At 39.9% G+C, this 21,184-nt stretch overlaps 1 protein-coding gene across 3 annotated transcripts in view; it reads right to left on the bottom strand.

Annotated features, from left to right (window-relative positions):
- The window catches only part of ddx31 (DEAD (Asp-Glu-Ala-Asp) box polypeptide 31), a 132,661-nt gene that overhangs the window by 73,736 nt on the left and 37,741 nt on the right, over positions 1-21,184 (bottom strand). For all 3 annotated transcript variants that reach the window (XM_059993795.1, XM_059993794.1, XM_059993796.1), the window contains exons 15-16: positions 7,518-7,568; positions 29-168 (exon numbers count right to left, since the gene is read on the bottom strand). In XM_059993795.1, the coding sequence (XP_059849778.1) occupies positions 29-168; positions 7,518-7,568 (191 nt within the window). The remainder of the gene's footprint in view (positions 1-28; positions 169-7,517; positions 7,569-21,184) is intronic.

Raw genomic sequence — 21,184 nt, forward strand, 5'->3', positions numbered from 1 at the left:
GTCTCTGCTTCCTTTTGACATGACTGACCTGATTTGGTGAGAAACAAGGGTATTCACATATTCTGCTTCAGAAGGAGTGAGGAAAAGGAGACTGTTTCCACAAGATCCAATCCGGGCTGTCCTACCCACTCTATGAACGTATTCTGCAGGTGAGGTTGGAGCATTGTACTGTAACAGTAAAGAAAAATGTGTTTTATTTTAAATAAGTGTTTCATTTACTTCAATGAGGTCACTTAACAAGGTTACTTTTACAACATTCTTCCAGACATAGGAAAAATGTTTTCTAATCTTCTGCAAGGCAGAAAGTGGTACTGGTGGCTGTGGTCCCTTTTTGTCATCAATGGGAATGTAAATAAAAGCAGCAGGTTCCCACTGGCAGTGATATTTGAAAATATGGATATTTCCAAAGGACATGGAAAAATTAGGTAACAATCACAACAACACTCCTTAAGCAACATCCACTTTGTACAATTCGTGTTTATCATGGCATGAATAATTCAGTAAACACCATCAATCTGGCAAGCTCAGGAATTTGGTAGTGTTGGATCAGCAGATTTTCCAAACCACTTGTATTATTTCAATTTATACTTCAACACGCATTCAATTCTTTTATTTTAAGATGTTACAGGAATGGATTTCCCAGCTAACCCTACAAGTTTAAGGGGCATGGAAAGAGAGCAAGTTAAGTTTGAAGGCAACACATTAAATACTGGAAGAACTCAGCATATCAGGCTGTATCTATGGAGGGGAAAATCCAGTTGATGTTTCAGGTCTGAATTGGTAAGGATGGGGAAGAAGCCAGAAAACGAAGGTTGAGAGAGAGGAGAGGGGTAGCAAGTAATAAATGAAGCCAGGTGAGGAGCAGGATGAGTGAGTAGGGGAGGAGCAATGAAGTGAGAAGTTGTAGGTGAAAAATGTAGAGGGCTGAGGAAGAAACTGATAGGAAAGGAAAATGGATCATGGGAGGAAGGGAAGAAAGAGGGGAACCAGAGGTAGGTGATTGCAGGTGAGAAGGGAAAGGGCAAGATGGGAGCCAGAATAGGCAATGGAAAAAGAGAAGGTGGAGGGGGAAGAAATTATCAAAGTTAAAGAAATCAATGCTCATATCGTCAGGTGGGAGGCTTGCCAAATGGAAAATGAGGTGCTGCAACTCTGGAAATGGGGCCATGCAGAAAGGAGCATAGACCATCGAGCCCTGGTGTGATACAAGGGAGTACGGAAACCAGAGACCTGGTGACCATAAAACAAGTGTGAAAACTTGGCCTCCATATGTTGAGAGGATTGCAAGAACCCTGTCCTTGCTGTGTTTAGAGAGTGTGGGAATCTAGGCCCTGGGGCATTGAGATCAGGCTGTGCTTCATTATTTATTGAATCTGTTGCTGAATCATCGGGATGTTAAAATAATGAGGTCATGAGTTGATGGAGTTTTGTTATCATTCTTCTGTGTGCAATAACTCTAGGGCTGAAAACAAGTTGTTTTGCTCCTTGTACAATGTGGTGAAGTACAAAATTTTTGGTAAAAAGAATACAATGCAAGTATCAGAAGCCAATTATGCCATTCCATTAGGTCATGGCCATAAACACAAGAGATTCTGCAAATCCAGTCCAACACACACAAAATGCTGGAGAAACTCAGCAGGTCAGACTGCTTCTATGGAGAGGAACAAGCCACTGACGTTTTGGGCTGACATTCTGATGGAAGTGTCTTAGCCCCAAATGTCGACTATTTGTTCCTCTCCATAAACTCTGCCTGACCTGCTGAGCTCCTCCATCATTTTGTGTGTGTAGGTTACAAACACAAGAGATCCTACAGGTGCTGGAAATCCACAGCCTCTGGTTTCTTACCTCTTCTCCTCACCTCCACTGGTGCCCTTCCTCCTTCCCTTTCTTCCATGATCCACTCTCCTCTAAGATTCCTTCTTCTCCGGCCCTTTGCCCTTCCCACTTATCACTTCCCAGCTTCTTAACTCAACCCTCTTCTAATTTGTCCTCCTCCCTCTCTCTCCCCCCATTTTCTCTCCCTGGCGTCTTCCCCCTTCCTTTCCAGTCCTGACGAAAGGTCTCAGCCTGAATCATCAACTGTTTATTTACTTCCATAGATTCTGATTGACATGCTGAGTTCCTCCAGCATTTTGTGTGTCATGGCCATTCTATGCTTCTTTGATGTGCATCCATCAAAATGCTGAAGTAAAGAAAATCTTTAGGCAAGGAGTCTTGAAAAATTCAAATGGCTTAGCAAAATCTTCAATTAAGAAAAGGATCCAAAAAGGTTAATGCATCCCTGAAAGCAAGGTACGAATTATATAAGTTAAAGGCAATATCACATGGACAGCAGCAGAGACAGTCAGGAAGGAGTTGAAACTTCTGGATCTGCACAAAGGAAAACTGCTCATTCACTTGTACTTTCTATTGGATTGACAGTGTTACCCAAAGTAATTATTCAATCCATTGCAACAGAGCTGGCCACAGGAATGGCACAGCAGGTCGCTCTGCTGTCTCACATCTTCCAGTTCTATCCTGACCTACAGTGCTGCTCGGAGTCTGCAACTATGTGGGTTGTCCCCAGGGCTTTCTGGTTTCCTCTGGAAGATGTGTTGGTTGGTATTGGATTCTGTAAATTATCCCTAGTGTAGGATGAGACAGAAGCTGGGTTGTGATGATGGACATAGGAGAACAGATTACTTGTGGGGAATGGGATCACTCTGAGGATTGAGTAGCCTCCTTCAAAACTGTAAGGGAATTTAAGAGAATCATCTAATTTAACCCCCTCTCCACCTTAGTTTATCTGGTTATCCTAATAGGGTGAAAAATAACACCTATTATTCCTCAGTGAAGCAGATACTGTAATCTATCATTAGATGTTGTAGATCCAGGAAATAATGTTTAAACTGCTGATGAAGGTGCATTGGTGGCAAGGATTGATGAAGGGTAGGTATAATTGGAAAGAGGACACTGACTGAAGTTCCCCTCTTTGTTTGACATGAAGCCCTAGGTGGGGGTAGTATTCAACCACGCTTGGAAAAGCAGCACTACATTTCTATGTAGACTTCATCCAAATGGTAATTTTAATGGTATGGAGGTGTTAAACACCAAAGCTCTTGTCAACTCCAAAAAGTGACATTAAAGGACAATGGTTCTCACTGTAATCTAACACTGATTAATATTTTAACTAAGAATTATGCTACCTCAGTGATTTAAATTATGTAGTTTGGAGGCTACTGCAATTAATTTGAGATGCTCTTAACTCCCATTTCAGCTTCAGTGTAAATAAGTGATTAAATGGCAGCTCAAGAACATCAGTAACAAATGGATTACTGCTAATCTTATTTACATGAACATCAATATAATGCTAAAATCACCCGTCCACAAATGCATGGGAGAATACACATGATGTAGATGCACCTTCAACTTGTCTACCCTATTTTTGCAGTAAGTAAGGAATGTTACATTTTATTCACACGTCTTGTTTAGGTGGGGTTTTAGTGAAACAAATACCTGTAAAATACCGCGGCTATTAATTTGAAAAGAGAAGCAGATCAATGACCTTCATGTATTTGACACACAAACACTCAGAAGTGAGGAAACAACTAAATAGAAGTAATATTATTCTTAATGACAAGCTACAGTGAAATCCTGTTAATGAACCTAATAGCATGGGAGTAAAGAGCAGGCACGATTGGTGCAATTGCAATACAGTTTTGAGGGCTCAGTGATGAAGAAAGGTTGAATATGCAGTTGAAATATGTCCCTCAAGGTTTCCAAGATTCCTAGTAAGACATTAAATTTTTTTTAAAAAGTGATTGTCATAGGGAAAAATATATGCACCAACATCTCAAGGTTGCAGGATTACCATTTATCTCCATGGAAACAAGAGACAGCGATGTCACAGTTAAACTGTGACTGAAGCCAGTTTAACAGACCCAAAATAGCCCACGCATCTTACACCTCGGACAGGTTTTGACATCCTGGCCAAGCTGTCAAGCTGTTGTGGTTATAACTGCTTATTTGCGAAGGCAAATAATTACTCCCTGAAGGTCACCTTCAATGGACACTGCTCCAAAGCCTGTGGAAAGTTCCCATACTTCCACCCACGAGGCCACATGGCACTCTGTAAGGGGTATTTCAGCCAATGCCCTGGACTGCAGTTACAGTCCAATTATAGTGTTCAGTTCTTCAAAAAACATTTTACCAGCATCTACACACAATATGATACAGACTCATTTACATGGCAGGGTGCAGGAAGGGACCAGGTTTCTTGGGACACACAGTTCTGGAGTTCATTACTACTCCCACTATGACAATGTGCCCTATGATGCTCAGCATTCAGCTCCTTGGGAACGTGCAATATTATAGGTAACAACCAATATGAATAGGTAACACTTGTAGCCAGATATAACTATTACTTTGTTTGAGAGAAACATTACATAAATTTACTCTAATCTTTTGCTGTGTTTAAAATTCAGTCAACGCTGACAAATCTCTACAAGGAGGCACAATGATTTTTCATCATTTCTATATTAGGAGACATAGCAGGAGGCTATTCAATTCTCAGTATTGATGACTGTTTTATGTAAGAACAATCAAATATCAATTCCACAGACCTGCAACCTCCCCATATCTCCTTTGCCTCAAATACTTATCTTTTCTCTCTGAGGATTCAGTGGTCTCTCTCTTAACTGTTCTGTATGGCAAATCATTTCATATTCTATCAAATATAATTACAAAGTAATTTCTTCCAACCCATTTCATCACTTTCATTAAATATCCTCCTTCTCCTTTTCTTTGTTGATGATCTCTTCATTCTTAAATCCTGTTCTCTGACTTAACCAGATAGTAGAGTTGCTGCCTCACAGTGCGGAGACTCCGATTCAATCCTGATCTCAGGGACTTGCCAGTGTGGAGTTTGCAAGTTTGCCCTTTTGACTCTGTGGGTTTCAGCTGGTTCCCAGATTTGCTTCCAAAAACATGCCGAGTTGGTGGTTAATTGCCCACCAACGAGCTCACTTACAGGGAGCTCTGCCACGAGAAAGTAGCATATATCATCAGGGACCCCCACCATCCAGGTCATGCTCTGTCCTGGCCATCAGGAACAGTTTCAACCATCAGTGTGTACCTGTACAGATAACTGCACTCACCTCCACTCTGAACTGATTCCACAATCTACAGTCTTGCTTTCAGGGACTCTACAACTCATGTTCTCCATATTTATTTATTTATTTGTACAATTTGTCTTCTGCACCTTTGTTGCAAGTCAGTCTTTATTTCTGTATAATTTTTCATACATTCTATTGTATTTCTTTATCTTCCTATAAATGCCTACAAGAAAATTAATCTCGGGATAGTATATGATGACATTTACATACTTTGATAATAATTTTACTTTTACATTTGGACTTTTTGTAAAGTATCCCTGGAGTGTAGGTGAGTGGTAGAATCAGGGTGGGTTGACGAGTATGTGGGGAGAGTGAAAAATAGGACAACTGCAGAATTGGTGTAAAATGGGTGAGTGATGGCCAGCACAGAATCACTGATCAAATGGCCTGTTTCTTGCTGTATCTCTCTATGACTCACATCTTCAAATCCTAATGTCTCTCTGCTCATTCATATCCCACTGTTTAAATTATACCCTGATAATCTCGGAAAAGGATTTTGTCTTTCTATTTTGTACTTCTTCACATTAAACATTATCTGCCACCCGCCCGTCTATTATATGAACTTCAATATTTCCTTCAAGTTTTTTTTTTACAATTATCTTCACCACTTACATAATCAGCAACTTCTGCACCAGACAATTTTGATAAGGTGCTGCCTGTGCTGATACATTAAAGTAGATTCAGATATGCCTTGAAGAGTACTCAAATACTCTAACAAAACACACATAAAACATTTTATCTTTGACTTTCTAAAAACTGATGTACAATGGATTCCAATTAATTGGGGCACATCAGGATCAGTACTTCTGGCCAATAAAGTTTCACAGAATAGTTAAAGAGGTACAAAGACATAAATCTACCTTTTAACTGAGTATCAAATTATATATTTAAATGAAATACAGAACAAATTAGAACATTATCAATACTATAAAACTGTGTATTAGTTCCTAAAAGTTATTGACAGCATTCTGACTGACTATAAATGAACAAAGTCAGGGCAGACAACTAGGATAGATAGCAGACTGCCTTGATGCAATGCTTTCAACAACTGCGTCCTCCAAATCTTTATTTTAATGGTAACATTCAAGATGACTGTCAATAACTTCAAATTCTTCATATTTCCTAACTTGTTGAAATGGTGAAACTGAAATCGTTTCATTTTCACTCCTGACTGTTTCTGGTATCTTCAAGCAAGTGAGAAAAAGAGTTCAGAATTTTCTTACTGTTTATTATTCGCCACCTATCAGTGACAAAATCACTGCTTTTTGAACACAAACATGCAAGTGAAGCTATTTAAAAACTTCACTCCAAGCATGGTGTCATGTCTAATGGCCACAGGACATGCACACAGCTAGATAGAAACTGTTTGGCAATACTCCTGTCTCAATTAAGCAGCATAGCGATTCAAATAAACAAAGGGGTTCCCAACTATTCTCTCGAATAGTTTTTGTTCTTTAAGAGTTGTCCCAAATAAGCAGCTGCCCCGATTAATCAATGGCTCAATTAACCAGAATCCAGTGTACATCCAAAATATTTCCTTTAACATTCCCATCCATTACTTCTTTAATAAAACAATATTTACCTTTAAAAAATGTGAAAATATTCATGGTTAAGCTGTTAATGGTTGAATGCTACCTGCAAATTATGGATCACATGGGCATTCTGTTCTGGGCAGTTAAGATTGTAAACATCTTGCAATTAGTCAATCATAATATCCAATAACATCCCTCACAATGCAACCTCTGACCCTCTCTCCAGCCCCTCTCTACTATTGCCCTGCACTGTCAGACTGAAGGCTTGAAGCAAAGGTCTGGCTTCATTTGCCATTCCCTGCATGGGAAAAAATGGTCACTCAAATTCTTACTTGGATCAATGGGGCCTCCACAAAACATCAGTAAGCTGTGCTGGTGATAGCACAACACTCACACTGCCTTGCACTTGGGAACCAACATCAATTATAAACTGATTGTGAAGTTCAATTCATTCTATAAAATTATCATTTAGTCAAAAATGACATAAGCTGAAGTAATTTTAAACTATTCCCAGTGAAAGTCCTAGGGATATGGGAAAAAACGGGAAAACCTGGGGAAACACTTACGGTCACTTAGACAGTATGTAAATTCTGCACAGGCTGTACCCAAGGTCAGGACTGAACCTAGATCCCCAAAGCTGGGACAGCAGGATTGACTTCTGGCATCTCTGTTATTGGAATTAATAGCTGGAATAAAGAAAGCTCCCAGTATGAAAAAAAAATGAATGACAAATTGATAGAGCCGAATGAGGACTATTTGAAACATGCACAGTGCTTATATATCATTTTATCTACTGTGGATGGCTGATTGCCACTGAAGAACTGACACTTACCTGAACAATCCACGTGACTTCTGGAAGGTCCAGCCCACGTGCTGCTACGTCCTTTTGGAGGAAAAAAGACAGACAGAATAGAAGATTACATGGTGCTGAGGCAAGACCCCAGCATGCCACTTGGTGGACTACATGATGCCTGAAAGTACAGATGGACCGCAGGGCAATCTGTGCCAGCTTGTCAGTTGGATTCAAATGACTCATTTATTTGGTGCAGAAGCTTGCAAAGCGAGCAAGCTAATGGAGAGAGGGAAACCTAACGATTCACTAGGAGGGGCCACCATTTTGCCACTGTCATCCCACCATCCTGCCAAAAGTCATTATTGCCTTTTGCAGAAAGCCAGCAGCAGGGTAGTGGCCCCTGTTGTCTAGGCGACAGATTGTACCTTGCTATCAGTGAAGGAGTAAGAGGGAGTTAAAGCTGTCAGAAGTGCCTGCAACTGTTTGAAACCAGAGGAGACTGGCATCTTAGGCTAGCTCTTCAGCACAAGGTGCACACGATTCATATGAATGACCTTTCCCAAACCTGTACCATTACCAAAAAGAACAAGATCCAAATGAACAATTACAGAGGCAATAATATATGTAATTAAAAATGTGTGTAACACGTTAATGCAAGCAGGCTTGACTGAGGTAATTCAACAAAGCACTTCTAGGAATAAATCCAAAATGAACTGAAGCTTTTTAACCTCAAGCTGGGAATTATTTTTTCATCAAAACGTACAAAAACAGGGAATCTGCAGAGGTTTAAGCAAACAATTAGAGCATCATTAAAAGGTTGTTTGTAAATTTGCAGCAGCAAATTGAAGTTTAACTGTTGCAAGGTGCATAAAATATGAATATTGTTGAATAAAAATGCAAACTATATGAAAAGCTGAATAAAACAAAAAAAAAGGAAACCATACAAAGGAAAATCCTTAAATGCCTCTTTGCTTATTGGAGCAAAGAACAGCGAATTAAACAATTTGGTAATTTGTGGACACAGCCATAATTTTCATTATCCCAATAATTTTGCTTGAAACAAATCACTAGGACTTCACAAGATGGATGAAAGTGGATGGGCTTCAAGATAATGAACTATATCTGCTTAAGGTCACTAATAAAGTTGAGGGTAGAGGATGTGAAAATCAGTGCAGGAGGACATGGACTGGTGAAAGAAAGAAATGGAAAGGCAGGATACAGTACTTTGTAAAAGTATTCAGCCCCCAACCCTTTGTTTACATAAATTAGTATTACAATCAGAGATTTTGTTCAATATAGCTGATTTTTTTTTTGTTTGTGAAACATGCTTTTTTCACAGTAGAGCCTAAAAACAGGGAGCATCCCCCTTTGATTTGTTGAGCCGCCTCTTGCAGCCATTTCAACCAGTAGTCTTTTTGGATACGTTTCTATTAGCTTCGCACAACGTGATGGAGCAAGTTTTGCCCATTCCTCCTTGCAAAATCGCTCAAGCTGTGCCAGGTTAGATGGGGAGCGGCGGTCGACAGCAATCTTGAGGTCTTGCCAGAGTTATTTGATCAGGTTAAGGTCAGGACTCTAACTGGGCCACTCAAGGACAGCAATTTTCTTCATTTGAAGCCACTCCATGGTTGCTCTGGCAGTGTGCTTTTGGTCGCTTTCCTGCTGAAAGACTAACTTCCTCCCCAGTTTAAGCATTCTGGCAGAGGCTAGCAGGTTTTTATCCAGACTCGTTCCGTACTTAGCAGCATTCATCTTCCCATCAATGCTGACCAGATTTCCAAGTCCCTGCTGTTGAAAAGCATCCCCGCAGAACCCACCATACTTCACAGTAGGACTGGTGTTACCTGGCTGATGTGCAGTATTAGATTACCGGCACACATACAGTTTTGTGTTGAGACCTTCCTTCCACATCTTTACCGTATCTTTTAAGTAACACTTTGCAAAGTCTTTATGGGAAAGGATATGTTTTTCTTTTTAGCTAGGGCTTCTGTTTTTCCCCTCTTCCATAAATATCCTTTTTTGTGCTAGGCCTTAAGAGATTGTGGAGCAATGAACTTCATCTCCAGTTGCAGCCACTGACTTCTGCAGCACCCTCAGAGTGACTGTTGGCATCACAGTAGCCTCTCTTACAAGTGCCATTATTCTCAGGCGATTACGTTCAGAAGGGTGGCCTGACTGAGGCAGTATGTATTTGGTTACATAGGTTTTCCACTTTTTCCAAGATAGACTGCTCTAAGCTCAGAGGGATGTTCAGTGCCTTTGAAATGGTCTTATACCCTCCCCCAGATTTGTGCTTCTCTATTATCATTTTCCCAAATTGCAGTGAATGCTCTTTTGTCTTCATTTTGGTTTAGTCTGTTGAAAATCTACCATACTGTTGGACTTTACAGAGAGAGGGAGTATTTATTCTTATGAATACATTGAAACCAGTGATCCTCCAATTTTCTACATCGAAATATTGTGCGAGCTGATAAGGTAATATATAGTATTGCACCTGAGAAAGGTTAGTATAGTAATTACAAAAGGGATCAATACTTTTTCAGCCTCAAAATTTTTGTTTTTAATTTTTCGTAAATCATTAACAGGCTTTGGAATTTTTCTTTTGATTTGACATGATGCACAATGTTTTGAAGATTAGCTCAAAAAATCCTTCTCCAATATATTTAAACTTCAGAAACTGAGACGGTAAAATATTAAACTAGTTGTGGGGGCTGAATATATTTTCAAGACACTGTATCTATGTTTATGAAATTTTCCCCACCAAGGAAAAAAACATCCGAAAAGATCAGTAGACATTAATGTTGCACTGTGAGAGAGGGACTCCAAACTAACAGCAAACAATTAATTTAAATAAGCATTTGCTTCAATATACAGTTGATAAACTATATTGTTCATACACTTCCTGTCACGATCAGCAACGGCCCAACCATAACCTACCAAACTAAGATACAGACAATTGGATACACTGTATGTATCTGTTTCAAACATCATTATTCATTCTCAGGATTCAAGTCTGCTCAGAAAGACGACCATTTTATCACCCATTCTCAAATTCCTTTGAAAAGATGCAATACATTGTTTTCTTGAAGGCGTAGTTTGAGATTTCCAGGATTTTCAGTCAAAGAATAGTAATGTATCTCCAAAACAGAAGTGTTTATAACTTGCAAAGAAACTTGGAGAAAGTCTTCCCATGTGTCAGTTCCCCTGGAGCTTCTAGGTCATAGATATCACAAGTTTGAAAGGTGCAGTCAAAGTTGACTTGGCACATTGCTACTGGGAAAGTACTATATTTATTTATTTGAGATACAATGCAAAGTAGACTCCTCTGGGCCTTCAAGTCGCATAGCCCTGCAGTCGATTTAACCCTAACCTAATCATGGGACTATTTACAATGACCAACTAACCTACCCAGTACGACTTTGAACCGTGGGAGGAAACCAGAGGACTCGGAGAAAACCCATGCATCACATAGGGAGGACTACAGACTCTTTACAGAGAATGCTGAACTCCAATGACCTGAGCTGTAATAGTGATGTGCTAACCACCACATTATCGTGGCGCCCTTATATACGGCATCACCATGATACACTAGGAGTGAAGGAAATGTATGTTTAAGCACTGAATGGGTTGTTTATCATGGACGCTGTTTTGTCCTGATGGTTTTGAACATTTTGTGAATGTTTAGTATATGTGAATGAGGGAACAGTATTGTCTTATTTTTGTTTTACTTTTGCCATGTAAATTGATGGAAAGTCTCTGTCCTGTTTTTGTATTTATGTGACTAGCTCAAGTAAGTTCCTGGTTGATGGTGACCTCTGGGATATTAATAGTGGAGATTTAGTAATGACAATGTTACTGAAAATGAATATGAGGTGGTTAGCCTGACTCATGTTGGAAAGTCAGCACCTAGCAATTGTGCAGTAATTGGCCTCTTGTCAGGTCGAGCCCAAATATTGTGCTGTTCTTATTGCATGTGGGAACAGATTGCTTCATTTTCTGAGGAGTTGTGAATTGAACTGAACATGTACAATCGTCGGGGAATATCCACACCTGACCTTACAATGAAAGGAAGGCCATTGACACAGCTGAAGATAGCTGTGCCTGGGACACTGCCTCGAAGAACTCCAGCAGTGCAATCCTGGGGCTGAGATGACTGGTCTCCAACAACCACAACCATCTTCCCATGCTTGGTATGGTTTCAGCCAGCAGAGTTTTAACCCTGTCTTGCACCAACTTAAAATTTGACCAGAGCTTCTTTAACACTCAGTCAAAATGGTGCCCTTGCCTGCAAGGGCAGATACTCTCACCTTCCCTTGGCCAGAAGCCCAGTCTGGCAGTTACATCCTTTAGGATGCAGTCTGCTTGGTCAGTAGCAGTGCTACCGAGTCACTCTTGCTGTTTCTGTGAGAAAAATCTCGGGTCCACAAAGTGAACCGTATGTGTGTGCGTGTGTGTGTTGGTGCGTGTTGTATCACCGAAGAAAAATCTGTATGTCAATGGGTTTCTCACCATAGATGTAATAGCGTCCAGATGAGAGTGGACTGAAGAAATTGGTTCAGGTGCTGAACTAAATGCTTATTTTAGAAAAAGGATCTTGAGTAATTTAAATTTTTTTTGTGTATTTACTGATTGCTGTTGGATGGAAAGGCACAGTCTGGCAGGAACCAGCACAGAGTGTTGTCAGAGGTTAATTGATGTGACATGCACCAAGCTGGATTAAGCTCATGCTGGAAGTTTACTTGGGTCATCTGTTCTGGTCACAATGTTATTCAGTGGTTATAATTTAATGGGCCTTGCTGCTGCAATCCAGATCAAACTCACCACACGGGGAATTGCAGACGTGTACTCATATCCTAGCATGCCATGCACTCCCCCAACATATGAACACCAAACAAGAAGACCTAATTTAAGGATTATTTAAAATAAAACAGGATTACTGTAATAAAAAGGTACTGCTGTTAAACTTCAGGCTATAAAACTGACCTAATGCATGAAGAGTTCTACTTCGGGCAGTCTCCGATCAATATTATTAAAATATATGGTGAAATATTTGCAACACCCTACAGATGGGCACGAGTTCATGTGCACAGACTTCTTCCATTTTAATTTTTTAGCTGGCTAAGAGAATGGGTAAGTGGCCAGCTACCACAATTCACATTCAGATACTGCTAGTGGATTTTTTCTGACGCCTAATAAAGGAAGGTCTGTGGGAAAACAATAAAACCCCACTCATCAACAGCTACATAACATGAAGTTGTTCAAAATGTGAACATTAATGCAAATTTCAGAATAACTTGGAAAATAAATCTCCACATTTGAATCATTAAGGTGTATGTTACAGTTGGAATGATAAATACACTGTGGCATATTGCGCAGAGGGGTAGTTCTGCCTGCTTTTGTTTCTAAGTTGTATGATTTATTTTTATTTTTGGACAGAATCTGTTTACTCAAATACATGAAAATTATTGCAACTCAAAGAAATTACTCTGGTTGAAATGCACTTCTCAGATTAAACATGGAAGGAAAAGTAAAAGCCCTACCTAGTAAAACCTGGGGTTCTTTGCTTGGTTATTTTTCTTTGGTGACAGCTTGCCATGAAAGAGCAGTTCAGGAGTGCGTCATTACAAACAGGATGAGCTCGGAAGGGTTTATCAGCGCTAATTACTCCCGATAGCTGTAATTTACACTTTTTCTGTGAGTGGAAATAGTCAAGATTCACACGTTTAGAGATCAGCATCTGCCACCTTTGGAGTGCAGAATGCCACCTTCTGCAGTCTGAGCAGTAGCAAGGAGAGCCAAAACAATCCAACACACGGCTCAGATTAATACCTGACAGCAGCAGCTTGGTCATTTTTAGCTCTAAGTGGACAAACACACACCTGTCTCTTTATTATATCAGCACAGTTAGTTCAAAACAAGTCGTAGAGCAGGAACAGAACGGAATGAAAAGCAGAGACATTGCAACTTGTAACAATACTGGCCCACGGAGAAGAAATGTGCAAATAAAATCTCATTACTCCGCTCAGTTTTCGATGTAAGCCTGCTGTGTCGGGAAGATGCCGAGCAAAGGCCTACAACCTTCCCATAAGGGTAGGTCACCAGGTTGCCATCATGTGTCTCATTGCAAGCAGATTACTTGCACAGCTATAGACTTGGGAACAGGTCAGTCACTCTCCTGCCTAGCTGCAGGAAATGAATGGCCTGGTGGACTAGCCAGGAAACGGGAGGAAGGCAGTTTAGGTATCCTTATTTTTCCAAAATCCAGATAAGATTAACATTTTAATGAACAGAATTGGCAGCAATTTTTACCTTTTATATTTACCTGAAACTTCAGAAAGAACTACCATAATAATTGAATAGCAACTTTCCAGAGTGTAGGTGGGAGATTTGGAACAACTTCTTATATCAGTTCTTCAGTAAAGATCCAAAGTTCAAAGTAAATTGATCAAAGTACATAAGCATCACCATATACTACCTAGAAACACACACAAGATGCTGCAGGAACTCAGCAGGTCAGGCACCATCTATGGAAAAGAGTACAGTCGACATTTTGGGCCGAAACCCTTCGGCAGGACGCTTTTCCATAGATGCTGCCTGGCCTGCTGAGTTCCTTCAGCATTTTGTGTGTGTTGCTTTGGATTTCCAGCATCTGCAGATTTTCTCGTTTGTGATTGATATACTACCTTGAAATTCATTTTCTGGCAAGCATTCACAGCAGAACAAAGAAATACAATAGAAACAATGAAAAACTATGATCCACATTGTTTGAGAGAACAGAAGTCATGATTTTCTGAATCAATGCACAACAGTAACAGTGGTAGAGCAGGCACAGCTGCTGTCTCACATCATCAGTAGTCCAGCTTCGGTCTTGACTTCCAATATTGTCCTATGCAGAGTTTACACATTTTCCACATCAACGCTTGGATTTTCCCCGGGCGTTTTAGTTCTCCCCCTCCCCACCTCTCAAAGACGTGCTAGTAGGGAATTGGCTACCTTAAACTGAATAGGAGGCCAAAGGATTAGGTGTCAGGGATCAAAAGGTATGTGAGAAGGAAAAAGCCTCTGGAATAATATGTGGAGGAATGGGATTGATGGAATTTCTCAGACAGCCAGCCAAGGTATGACAGGCAGAACGACCTCCTTTAATACTGTAAAAGCATTTGAATGACTATGAAGGAAAGGAGGACAGAGATGTGTCAATCTTAATGATCAGCTGAAATCAGAGAGCAAGTACAAGAGCATTATTTTTGCCATGAGATGGTAACCTAGGTGAGTTCTAGAATAGATGGCTAATCTGCTTTGCCAGTTTACTGACCAAGCAGTGAATGTGGCAATTCTCCTCCGACTTTCTCTGCTGCTGTGAGTGTGGCTAGAGCAGAGATAAAGTATACAACCATACCAGAGTAACTAAACACTTCAGTCAACTTCATTTTACATACTGAATAGTGAATGTTCATTTAACTGTTATCTTCATCTTAGCTGGTGGAAGTAAATAAAGATAAAGGAGCAGTTCAGATTTTATTTGAAGATTTCTGATGCAGGGCTTGTTCTGGAAACATGGGCACGTCTCATCTTTGTAGACACTGATAAACTTTGTGTATTTTCATTCTTCTTCGGGTTAAAGAGAAAAGATTAGCTTCACTTGTCACGTGTACATCAAAACATCATCTTGTGTCATCGTATTGTGCTGGGGACAGCCTGCAAGTATCACCTTGCTTCATAGCATGCCCACAACTGTACACCTTTGGAATGTAGGAGGAAACCAGAGCACCCAGAGGAAATGCACAACAGTCATGGGGAGAACATAAAAACTCCTTATAGACAGCAGTGGGAGTCGAACCCCAATCAGTGATTGCTGGCGCTGTAAAGTAGTTGTGTTAACCACTACATAACTGTGCCACCCCAATAATATTTGTAGTATTTTGCTTTATAAGGTTCCCTGCTAATCTATCCATCTTTGTGAAATGTTAGTTCAATGCAAAATTACAACAGTTAAAATCAAATGCTGTTTAAAGCAGAGTGCAATTGTTTCTATGGAAACAATGGAAGCAGCAGGTTTGCGTTGTCACACTAGTATGTGGTATTGAGCTGATTAAGTGGCTGCAAATGGGTGAAAGGGAAGATCAACGGGGAATAGGGCATTGTACTACTGCAGCCTACACATGTAGCCTTTCCTTTCATTCCAATATTTCAGTAATAATATCAAACCAGTTTACGTAGCAATAAGATCTAGGGTTACCATGACACTATCACATCTTGGGCCATTCACCCTGTGAACTGCATGGGTTTCCTCCGGGTGCTCTGGTTTCCTCCCACAGTCCAAAGATGTACTAATTAGTAGCTCAACTGGTCATTGTAAATTGTCCTGTAATTAGGCTAGTGTTAAATAGATGAACTGCTGGGTGGCATGGCTCATTGGGCCGGAAAGGTCTGTTCCGAGCTGTATCGCTAAATAAAATTTTAAAAGGCATGGCGTGTGTATACAAATTCTCAAATCTCTAAATCCTTAAGGATTTGTTGAGAAGCTGGATAGCTACAGGAAAGAAACTTCGGAGATGACATGTAGTCCTGATGGTGATGGACTTGTGGTGTATCAATGGTAATTTACCTGTTTTTGAGATATAGTGGATTCTGGTTAATTGGACCATTGGTTAATCAGGGTAGCTGCTTATTTAGGACAAAAACTAATGGAGAAAATAGCCGTGATTCCCTTTGTTTATATGCCACTTAATTGGGATAGGAGGCTGTCGCTGAGCAGTTTCAAACTAGTGTCAGCCACATGCACTTGTGCGACCTACACCATGCTTAGAGTGAACAGTTTTTAAATAGCGTCAGTTGTATGTGTTTGTGTCAAAAAGCACTGATTTTTGTTATTGATAGTTGGCGAGAATTAAGTAACAAGACAACTCAGAACTGTTTTGCTCACTGTGGTTTCTAGCATTTAGGCCGAAAGATGCCAGAAATGACTGGGAGTGAAAATGAAATGGATTTCACTACTCCAACAAGTTAGGAATTATACAGAAATTGATGGTATCAACAATCAACCTTGAATGTTACAATGAAGATGAAGATTTGGAGGATGCAATCATCAAAACCATGATGAAAGTAGTCCACCATTTGTCCTTGGGTGTCTGTGCTGATTTTGATCATTTACAGTCAAAAGAACAGAGCAGTGTACTATTGATAACTATTAGAAACTAGTACAGTTTAATTTACTGTAATAGTAGTTGCAGTAGTTCCAATTTGTTCCATATTTCATTTACTTTTCAGTTACAAGAAGTAGTTTGTGATTCCTTTGTAACTACCTGGTTTTCTGTATTAAATTATTCATAACATGTGGTCTGACCTTCATTTAAGTCACAATAACAGACAAACACAAGCTGCCTAAACTAATAACACACAAACAATCGTACTTCTTCTCACCAATACGGAGTACAATTACAGTCTACGTTCAAAAAAGTATGTGAACCTCTGGGGTAGTGCCTTCTACAAAAGGTATTTGGAGTCAGGTGTTCCAGTCAGTGAGGTGTGGGTTGTAGAGGAGCCCCGACACACAAAGTCAGCTTACTGACAGAGCCTGCTCTTCTCAAGAAAGATTTGATATGTGCACCATGCCTTGATCAAAATACTTTTCAGAGGATCTTAGAAGAAGAATTTTAGAGATACTTTAAGCTGAAAAAGGCTACAAAAACATTTCTAAAGGCCAGAGGGTTCATCAGTCCAAGGTAAGATAAACTGTCTGCAAATGGAGGAAATTCAGTACTGTTGCTACTCTCCCTAGGAGTGGGCGTCCTGTAAAGATCACACCAAAAGCACAATGTACAATGCTAAAAGAGGTAAAAAAGAACCCAAGGGTAACATTAAAAAAGACCCGCATAAATCTCTAGAACTCGCTAAAGTCTCTGTTCATGAGTCCACTATAAGAAAAACACTGAACAAGAATGGTGTTTGTGGAAGGACACCATGGAGGAAACCACTTCTCTCCAAAAAAAAAGCTATTACTGCACATCTCAAGTTTGCAAAACATCATCTGGATCTTCCACAACACTCTGGGACAATATTCTGTTGACAGATGAGACAAAATTTGAACTTTCTGGCAGAAAGGAAAAAGGGGCACTGCACACCAGCACAAAAACCTCATCCCAACTGTGAAGCATGGTGAAAGGAGCATCATGATTTGGAGCTGCCTTGTTGCCTCAGGGCCCGGACAGCTTGCTATCGTTGAGGGAACAATGAATTCAAAATTGTATCAAGACATGTTACAGGAGTACGTCAGGATAGCAGTCCATCACCTGAAGCTTAATAGAAGTTGGATGATGCAATAAAACAATGCTCTGAAAGGCTAGACTAAATCAACAATAGAATGGTTTAAAAATAAGAAAATTTGTGTTTTGGAATGGCTAAGTTAGAGTCCAGACCATAACCCAATTGAGACGCTGTGGCATGACCTGAAGAGGACTGTTCATGCAAGTTGCCCCAGAAATATTGACGAACTGAAACAGTTTTGTAAGGAGGAATGGTTTAAAATTCCTCCTCACTGTTGTGCAAGTCTGATCAGCAGCTACAGGAAACGTTTGGTGGAGGTTACAGCTATTAAAGGAGGTTCTATCAGTTATTAAATACAAGGGTTTACATACAGTCCAGGCTGAAAAAAGTTAGTGATTAAACAATGTGTTCAATAAAGACTTGAAAAGTACAAATGTTCGTGTGTTATTAGTTTAGGCAGATTGTGTTTGTCTATTATTGTGATTTAGATGAAGATTTTATGAGTAATTAATGCAGAAAATCAGGTAATTGCAAAGGGTTCACAAACATTTTCTTGCAAATAACCATATAACCATATAACAATCACAGCACGGAAACAGGCCATCTCGGCCCTCCTAGTCCGTGCTGAACTCTTAATCTCACCTAGTCCCACCTACCCGCACTCAGCCCATAACCCTCCACTCCTTTCCTGTCCATATACCTATCCAATTTTACCTTAAATGACACAACTGAACTGGCCTCTACTATTTCTACAGGCTCATTCCACACAGCTATCACTCTTTGAGTAAAGAAATACCCCCTCGTGTTTCCCTTAAACTTCTGCCCCCTAACTCTCAAATCATGTCCTCTCGTTTGAATCTCCCCTACTCTCAATGGAAACAGCCTACTCACGTCAACTCTATCTATCCCTCTCAAAATTTTAAATACCTCGATCAAATCCCCCCTCAACCTTCTACGCTCCAAAGAATAGAGACCTAACTTGTTCAACCTTTCTCTGTAACTTAAGTGCTGAAACCCAGGTAACATCCTAGTAAATCCTAGTAAAAATGTAAACACATTATTTGTTACTTAGTCTAACTATTTCCATGAAACTTCTGCTAATTGGGGCAGAATGTACTGGTCCGATGTGTCCCAATTAACCAGAATCGACTAGTACTTTCTAAAAAAAATTTTCAAAATTGAAATATCAAGAGGTTCTCCTTTCCCTACTATGTTTTGTTCTTATTTTTAACAAATTTTCTCATAAAAGCAGCAGTCAATAGGATTCTGTTTAATTGCAATCCAATCTATAGCTAGTGGAATCAAACTCATATCTGCAGTGTAAATGCATCCTTACTATCCTATACTGGCATCCATAGGCAGCTATGCACTGGCAAGAAATGCTGGCTTCAGTGATATAAATGCAATAAATCTGCTATAAAAACAGATATGCTGGAAACAGAGGTTAGATATTGCAAAGAAAACAAACCCAAAATGTAAACTCAAGGTTGGTGTCCTTTGATTAGAACTGAGAGAAAATATAGAAATTAAACAAGTTTTAATTTGCAGAATGATTGAGTAGAGTTGAGGGCAAGGAGACAGAAGAATAAACTCAGTCTTTCCTCCAATCTTCATGTCTAAACCTCCATGTTCTTTCTGCCAACCCCCTAACTTCTGCAATTTAAAATTTGTCTTGAAATTTTCAGAGCTGCCTGCTGCCTGACCTGGTGAGTACTTACAGCTGCCAGTAATTCACTAGCTTTTCTTTGGCAGGAGGGAGAGAGCTGGAATGCTCAGGGGAAAACCATGCAGTCACAGGGAATCCACTATCAGATTTCTGAACAGTCCATGAACACTTCCTCACTATTCTGCTCTCTTTTTACATTATATTAAAATATATTTCTTATTGTAACTTACAGTAATTTTTTGTCTTGCACCGTACTGCTGCTTCAAAATAAGAAATTCCACATAATAGACCTGATGCTGATTTTTAAAAAAGAATCTAATGTTCTCCTGGCGTATATGACAAATAAGCTGTTTGCGGGCTTCCAGAAAGGTACAGTTATTGATTATAACCAGTGTTTCGATGACAAACTCTGCCAAATTCTTCAGGGACTAGACTTACTGAGGCATCATCCCTGAAGAAGATGGCAGAGTCTGTCATCAGTTATAATTGATATCTGTACCCGGCTGGAAGCCAAGAAAAATTTATTCCTGATTCTGATAGTTTTTATTTCAGATTTCCTACAAAAGCTGCAATTTGAGAACTTGGAGAACAAGAGAGGATTTGATATGTGGGAACAGGAACAGGAACGGGTCAAAATGATCAAGCAGAGGAATAGGACTGATCGGAATATTTTGGGAGTTGGCAGAAACTTATGGACTAAATGATCTCCTTTTCAAGTATTTAGTGGGTTTAAGGAAAAGTTGGAGCTTGTTATAACACCCATCAGTGGTTCATTATTGTTTCTACAGGGATAAGAAATCAGCCCAGTGCAAGGCCTCATTCAAATCCCCCCCTCTCTCTCTCAGTACTGTGATATTTAAAAAATTATGGCCCCCTCCAAATTCTTGCGCAATTAAATGTAGCCTTGACAGCAATTACTACAAATGAAAAGGTAATAAGATAAAGGATTCTTCTATATCCAGAGGGTGGTGGCACAACAGTGCAGACCTCCAGTGACACGGGCTCAATTCCTACCTCACCAATAATAAGCAGTCAACATTTTGTGCCAAAACCCTCTAAAAGAAGCCAGAATAAGGTGGTGTGGGGAGGGTAAGGAGTACAACTGGCAGGTAATAGGTGAAATCAGGTCAGGGGGAGGGTGGGTGTGTGGGGAAGATGGGAGGAAATGAACTGAGAAGCTGGGAGGTGATAAGTGGGGAAAAAGGGCTGTGGAAAGAATCTGATAGAAGAAAAGCTGGTATTACTGGCAGTTGCAAGTTTTTTCTTGTGTGGGTGGTTGGCTGGAGAATGAGAGGATTTGCCACAGGTCACAAAAACAAGTAGAGGAATACGACTTCTGGGAACATTTTAAGAGCTGGCACAGACTTATGGGTTTAATGGTCTCTTTTTATATGTAAGTAATGATAAAAGGAATATGAAAATGCTAACATGGAACTTGCTATTTACAACAGAATTGAAACAGGTTGCATTAATGTACTGTTCTTCAATATGAATCAAGAACCTGAAGGAGAAAGGAATGGAAAAATATGCTGTCTGCAGTTGATAAAATAGGGTAGGAGAAGATACATGTGACGTATAACCTGTGGCAAAGACCAATTTTTGCAGGCTAACTGGTTTGTTATAAATTCCATGTAAAGAAATTTAAAGATTATCTTTAATTGTCGCATGCACATTGAAACATACAGTGAAGCGTGTTGTATCATCATTGATTAACAATTTTAGAAGATGAACCGAGGGCTGTCCACAAGTGTCACCATGCATGGCCACAACTTAC

The sequence above is a fragment of the Hypanus sabinus genome, chromosome 18 (genome assembly GCF_030144855.1).
Source record: "Hypanus sabinus isolate sHypSab1 chromosome 18, sHypSab1.hap1, whole genome shotgun sequence".
Taxonomy (NCBI): Eukaryota; Metazoa; Chordata; class Chondrichthyes; order Myliobatiformes; family Dasyatidae; genus Hypanus; species Hypanus sabinus.